The sequence below is a fragment of the Dreissena polymorpha genome, unplaced genomic scaffold (genome assembly GCF_020536995.1).
Source record: "Dreissena polymorpha isolate Duluth1 unplaced genomic scaffold, UMN_Dpol_1.0 chrUn138, whole genome shotgun sequence".
NCBI classification, from domain to species: domain Eukaryota; kingdom Metazoa; phylum Mollusca; class Bivalvia; order Myida; family Dreissenidae; genus Dreissena; species Dreissena polymorpha.
This window is the reverse complement of record NW_026273452.1, coordinates 1-7,619: the sequence shown is the minus strand read 5'-3', so window position 1 is coordinate 7,619 and position 7,619 is coordinate 1. Positions and strand designations below refer to the sequence as shown.

At 36.5% G+C, this 7,619-nt stretch overlaps 1 protein-coding gene across 1 annotated transcript; it reads right to left on the bottom strand.

Moving 5' to 3' along the window:
• Window positions 1–1,470: 1,470 nt before the first annotated feature.
• Window positions 1,471–6,812, bottom strand: LOC127864136 (oligoribonuclease, mitochondrial-like). The gene is made up of 5 exons (XM_052403828.1): window positions 6,571–6,812; window positions 5,751–5,828; window positions 5,396–5,616; window positions 4,540–4,593; window positions 1,471–4,098 (listed from the first exon to the last, which is right to left on the bottom strand). The coding sequence occupies exons 1-5, from the start codon at window positions 6,652–6,654 to the stop codon at window positions 4,026–4,028; spliced, it is 510 nt and encodes a 169-aa protein (XP_052259788.1). The 5' UTR covers window positions 6,655–6,812; the 3' UTR covers window positions 1,471–4,025.
• Window positions 6,813–7,619: the final 807 nt, after the last annotated feature.

Sequence of the window (7,619 nt, the reverse complement as noted above, 5' to 3'; positions counted from 1 at the left end):
GGCCTACAGTAAATTGACAGAAATTGTATACCGAGTAGTAAGCCTATCGAAACGAAATATAGGCCTTTCTCAGTAAGAGACTACATTTTAAGCATAAGTACACTTTTACATTTATTTGAAAATATAGTTAGTCATGAGGCAACCCTCAAAATAAGGTTATGTCAAATATCAACAATAAATTTTCGCGTTTCAAGTGCTTTAAAGGGATCTTTTCACGCTTTGGTAAATTGACAAAATTGAAAAAAGTTGTTTCAGATTCGCAAATTTTCGTTTTAGTTATGATAATTGTGAGGAAACAGTAATACTGAACATTAACCATGGTCTAATATAGCCATTATATGCATCTTTTGACGATTTTAAAACCTAAAAATTATAAAGCGTTGCAACGCGAAACGATTGAATAATTTGGAGAGTTCTGTTTTTGTCGTTAAATTTTGTGAAACTACGAAGATTGCTTATATAAGGTATAAAATACGTCGAGTACGTGTACTCGGCGGAATAGCTCAGTAGGCAAGAGCGTTTTTACTTCAGGACTCTGGCAGGACTCCAGGGGTCACTGGTTCGAAACCTGTTCCGGGCAATGTTCTTTTCCTTTTTTTAATTTTATTCTTGATTTTTTACTGGAGCTTTTACGATCCAATGTTTACATTTATCGATATAAAACATTTAATGAATAAGTTAAAAAAATGCCAAAATCTGTGAAAAGGCCCCTTTAACAATGTAATAAGCAGTTTGTTTTATTGTCTGTTCATTTTTGCTTGACAGCATTATAACCAATTTATGTATATTTGGGTTTATGAAAAATGTACGTTGTATATATGTTTTTCGTATATCCTGCAATACAGGGCACTTAAATAGAAAATGTAATTCGCTTTCTATTTCACCAGTATTGCAAATTGGACAAAGCCGTTGTTCTCTTGTTATACCGCGATATCTGCCTGTTTCGATTTCTATCGCAAGGGTTCCAGAACGAAGTTGGGCTAAACTGCGCCTAAATTTGCGCAAACATAGGGTGTCTAAGTATGATTCGTGTTCGTATTGTGACTTAATATGTTTATATAATTCTAGATTCGGCGATGTATTAACTATACTCCACCAGTTCTGTATTGGGACTTTGCCCTTTCTCTGAATTCATTTATAAATTTGCGTGGGGTTGGGACATGCTGGTTATTTCAAATGTAATGAAATCCATGTGTGCTAAGTAAGTTCTTAATTTCATTAGCCCAATTAAAGTAGAGGTTTAAGATTGTGTTCAGTAAGAAATTATACCATTTTTTACGTATCTGGTGTCGGGCATGCTTATTATTTTCAGCCAGTATTTCAGGCATCGAATTTGTGAATTTATAACAATAGTGTAACAACCACAATATCCGAGGCTCGTGATATTTAATGTTTTTTCATCAACACAAAGGTACCGTTTGCAGGCATGTCGGTGGACCGATTCGATACATTTATTTTCTTTAAACCCCCAAATTTCACTTCCATGTAATAAAACAGGACTTATTTTACTGTTAAACAATTTAAAGAAGACCGAATTAGATAGTTGACCATATTTATACAATGACGATAATATGCCATTCAAGGCACGCTTCCCCTTAATTGCATTTTCGCTAGCCATTTTATTTAGCGAAAGAGAAGGAAAGAAGCAGACCCCAACGTAGGTAAAGGACTGAACAACGTCAATTAAAGAACCCGCATAACTTCATGATTTAAGAAAGGTAGAATATAAGAATGGTAAAATACACCAAATGTATCAAGATTCCAATAAATAATGATGTTTATACTGTTCTTATTGTTGATTTTTAATTCTATAAATTTGTTGTTGCATTTGTAAACAAAGTGTGTGCGCGCGTACTAGTGTCGGGTTAAACATCGTATAAAATAGTGTATTTCCGTGACTGATCGAAAAAGGTAGTTATTGAAAAATGGTAGTGGGTAATTCATGTATGTTATATCATATTTATGTCCATCAGTCACTGAGTATGGTCAATGAAAGTCAAATTTCATACAAAAATGCTCACCAGAATGCAAGTTTTTACGTTTCATTTTCAAAATTTTCTAATGAAAATTCGCACCCCCCCCCTTTCAAAACCCTGCCTACGGACCTGTTAGTAACAATTCTTAATAAATTTTTGGGCATTGTGTTTTCTAATGAGAATATTTATAAAGTATTTTTGTCTTTTGAAGTCTATAAATACAATGTTACTCCACAAGATGAACGAGTTACCAGCACGACGGTTCCTATTAATCACCGGGGCACGATTTTAACAAACTTGGCAGAAGACCACCTTGCCATGTAACATGCTTATTAAATACCAAATATCAGGGCCTTGCGGTTTTAGATATTGTTTGAAGGTTACACTAGAGACATATAAGGAGAGTACGTAGCCTCAAGGGCGGAGCCAATTTTGATACCATGGGAATGATTGTTAGCACTCTTTGGAGAAAACGACCACATGATGTTACATAACGAACACCAAACACCTGAACGTTGAGGTTTCAGAGGAAATGTTTTTTAAGTGTATATTACCGGGGTATTTAAATGCACGCAAACCCAGGTACCCACGGAGTAACGCCACGAAACCAGGTTTTCAATGTTTAAGAGATTAATTTAAATAATTGTGCAATTCACGCTAATATAACAAGGCTATTGTCAAGCAATATGGTCCCCTACCGGCTCCACCATTGTCAGAAATTCCACCATTTTCAGAATATATTTTTTTGGTTGCCATAGCAACCACAATTTTTGACGTAGGAACAAAATGAAATGACGTGCATAATGTCCATATTGCCATCTATCCATGTTCCAAGTTTCATGAAAAAATATTCAAAACTTTTAAATTTATCGCAGGATCCAGAAAACCACCATTTTCAGCAGTATTTCTAGTCTATTTGTTGCCATAGCAACCCGAATTTTTGACGTAGGAACAAATGAAATGACGTGCATAATGTCCATATTGCCATCTATCCATGTTCCAAGTTTCATGAAAAAATATTAAGAACTTTTAAAATTATTGCAGGATCCAGAAAAGTGTGACGGACGGACGGACTGACGGACGGACAGACTGACAGACGGACGGACAGACTGACAGACGGAGCGCAAACCATAAGTCCCCTCCGGTGAAACCGGTAGGGGACAATAAGCAGGATACATGTACAAGCCAAATAGTACGCATGTTCGGCTCGTCGTTTTAGACAAAAACCTTTTACGTTTATTTTTCTAAACAACGCAATAGAAACAATGTTATCCATTTTAGACCCTTGTGATATGATTTAAAAAATTATGAACAGAACCACTATGCGATAGTCGCCTAATGATCATTCCGTTAAAATTTTATGAACGTCTATCTAACGTTTAAAAAGATAAGTTTGAAGCAAATTGTTGACGACTGGCAACGGACACCATACAACGACGTATAGCCACCCAAAAGTATAGCTCACCATGAGCACTTGATCATGCATCTAAAACACAAACATCAATACATGCAAACGTCTTTCAGATGTTAAATAAATGTAAGTTAAGATATTTATATAATATAGACTGTTCAAATGTACAAAACAAAATGGTTCATTCATTGTGCGCTGTTTTATGTTGACGTAATTTAACCTAATGTTATTCAGCGATGCCGCGTGCATGCAAAAATGCCCGTTGTAGTTAATTCCTTTAAAAATGATCTTATACAAGGAAATTCAATGCATAAACTGTGTTTGGAGAATAAAACAGAGAGTACCTTTAACTCGTTTACGTAAATTTACATTGGTCCACTATATTTTGTTGATTAATAATTTACGGAAAAACACTATCATTTCTTCATCACTCTTAATTTAAACTAGGCATTTCAATTTCAGTCCCTTCTATGAACATACAGTTATGTTGCATTTTTATATAAACCACATGTAATGTTGTATCATAAGTTTCTATTTGGGCGAATTACCACAGATACTAAGTATACAGCATTGCAGTCACGTTTTGTTCCAAATATTCAAAATCAGTATGTTAGCCGATAATTGTTGCGTGGCTGATGTCATGTTGGTTTGAATACATTTTGTCTGTAGTAGCGGAGCTCTTCAATACTCTCCTTTATGTCATCCAGCGCTCTGAAATAATACCACCGAACGTTACATACGAACCGTGCTTTTGAAAAACGAAGCCTACTGCATGTGCGAAAAGTGCCGTTTCATATTAGCCTGCGCATTCCGTACAGGCTAATAAGGGACGACACTTTCCGCCTTAATTGGCTTTTCGCTAAGAGAAGAGATATTTTAAACGAAAATTACAATAAAAGCAGAAACTTTCGTCCCTGATAAGCCTGTGCAGACTGCTGCACATGCTTATCTGGGACGTTACTTTACACACATACATTAAGCCCGTTTTTCCCACAGCGAGGAGAGCATATTTTAATAAACATAAATTTATATACCGTTAACTAATGCTAATAGCACATTGATTCTTATATCGATCTTACAGTTGAATGCATTACAAGGATACTAAGCAATTTATAATCAGTGTAATACATTTGACTCATGTAATGACTGTACCTGTGTGATAGCTTCTTGGCTGGTGCGCTAGAGTATTCTAAAGGAAACCAGCGTCTGAAACACAGCAATATACTAGAAAACCATGAAGAGAAGCGATGTCATTATTCTTATTCAGATTATATGAAAACAATATTTTGAGTAAATAAAATAATGACGCCGTTTAGAGCGTTCTTAATTCCACACGAAAAGACACATCAATTGATTAGATTAGTGTACTGGTACATAGAGAATTATAATTTCGCAAAGAACAATTTTTTTAGTTATAAAGATATACCGGCCATCCGATGTTTTGTTGTCAGCAACATTTGAATGCATTTGGATGATATGTGTCTTGTTCTGAGAAAACTGGGCTTAATTCATGTGCGTAAAGTGTCGTCCCAGATAAGCCTGTGCAGGGCTTATCAGGGACGACACTTTCCGCTTTAATGGTATTTTTAGTTTTAAGGAAATCCCACCTTACTGAAAATCAAGTTTAGGCGGAAAGTGTCGTCCCTGATTAGCCTGTACGGACTGCACAGGCTTATCTGGGACGACACTTTACGCACATGTATTATGCCCAGTTTTATCAGAACAAGACACATATGTACTACACAATGCCCAACAAATGAGCCTCGTTCTGGCAAAACTGGACCGAGTGCATGTGCATAATGTGCCATTCTAGATTACATTGGATTTTTACTCAGAAAAGACTTCATTAAAACGCTGACTGCACAGGCTAATCTGGGGAAAAAACTGGGACATACAAGCATTAAGCCACGTGGGACGGCACTTTACGCAGAAGCATTAAGGCTCATTTTCCCAGAACGCATCTCATATGTACTACACAACACCAATAAAAATGGCGAAATCCCTTTACTTTGAAAGCTCTTTTACTGTGCTGACATCTATGATGCGGTAGTGAAGGTGCCCGGTAAAGCGAGGCATGTACTTGACGAGGAAGCCGCGGTCCGCATGCACAGAGTTGCCTCCGAGCGGCGCCGTACGCTGAAACGTGTGCTCTTGGACGAACTCCAGCATCCGGTCTTCCGCTTCTGTCAGTGAAATCTTGCTCTTCCTGACTGCTTCTGTTAACCGTGACTAGAAAAAAGATAAATAAACACATTTAGAGGAGGACGAATACTTAACTGTTACATTAATGCTTTTTCATATAGACAAGGGACATTTATGTACACATGTGCACGCACTTGTACATTTTTTTTCGTTTTACCTACCTCTCCGTGATGTTGTGTGCACCATGAATCCATCCCGTTAAGAACCTCATCTGGCTGGTGTATGACAAGGTCTTCTGACTGAAATAACAAGGTAGATAATCTAGACCTAATTAAGCGTCTGTAAAAGTGTGTAATTATTTGATCCTCGTTCTGGGAAAATTTAGCTTAATTCATGCGCGTTAAGTGTTGTCAAAGATAAGCCTACTATATAAAGTCCGCACAGGCTTATCATGGACAACCCTTTCCTAAACTGGATTTTCTTTTAGAAGAGACCCCTTTATATATTTTTTTTTAGCAGAAGCGGAAAACTTAATTATAAGAAGTACAACAATTAACCTGATTACACCATTTTATTTCGTTGACCACACAAGAAGATCATAAACAGAAATTGTATAGGTATGTATATGAATCAATGTACGCCATTGAATTAATATTGTTAAGTCTTATGTGGTTTGCAAAATGTCGTGAAATCAGACCATAATTCTTTAACATAGTTTTATAGTGGTCTCACTTTATATACCAGTTTTTATGCGAGTGCCACATTCATTTGAAAAAACGTGTTTGCAAATATTAATTTGAGCATTTTTTGCATCAAATAAGTAAACAAACAACGACAACGCTTCATCAATATGTTTACTTGCTGACTTTTTCAAGGATTATACAAGAAAGTTGATGCCTTACTTAAGTCAAATGAGCGGCAATGAAAATACCCATCATCCGGTGGAACTTATCATGGACAGCATATAATTTGGCAACTTTTTTTTTTATGACTTAGTCAGACTTTCCAGCTGCAACGGATATAAAGTCAGTGTTAACTCACCTCAGCTACGATATTAAGATCCTTGTCTGTGACAATGCATGCCATCTCGAGAATGTGATCTTTGTCAAGGTCCAACCCTGACATCTAAAGAAACAAAATGCCCTAATTTGATATCACATATATAACTGCAGGCCCTATAACAAGTAATGATTATTTCTACTTTACATTCACGTTATTAACTACAATCAATCACAGAGGCGTCGGAGCTGGGGCGGCTGGGGAGGTGACTGCCGCCCCAATATTTTCTGCAAAAATGAAATTTCGGCAAAGACCTTTTTCATATTATTTTTTAATTTCAATACCCGTATATTTGAAAATATCTTTACCACGAAGCAAGGTAATCACGCTTTCGTGGTTATGACACGTGTATTGTTGTCATCTCCCGCCTGCGGTAATCTACGTGTCAATTATGTTGTTAATTAATCGATCTCTTTTACAACGATAATCTTTTTATTTTTAAGTAATTAAACCTGGGAATCTTTTATTTTCGGTATGATCAAAGCCTTTGCTTCTTTTTATTAATATAAGGAAAGTATGGCATTAAACAAATGTGCCGATATCAAATAGTCCTTACCGGTAATTATCACAAAATTAAAGATACCTCAAGATACCTGAATTAATTGCAATAACTCAAAGTAAATCAATAATTCTAAACAACTTATTTAATGTTTTTTACCACTTTTTGTGTCATTTCAATATGTCTACTCCAAACCAACAAATTTCAAATTCAAAACGGAATTTCGGGAAAAAAATCCCGAAGAACGTTCTTTCAACCCACATGATCCCAAGTGTTGTGTCGCGTGCTACAAAGTACTAACTGCGACATTAAGAGATCAATTCTCCATCGTCTGTCTGTCTGTCACAACTTTTGTCATTCAGAATATTATGCCTGCATTAGACGTGCATAAGATCAGGTATTAGGCATAAAAACGCACCAGAATGCGCCATTTGATGCTAAAATTTGAAATTTGTTCCGGGGGAGGCCCCCAACAACAGGAGGGGGGATACCCCCTCCCATACCCACCCCATCCGCTGCCCCAATGTCAATT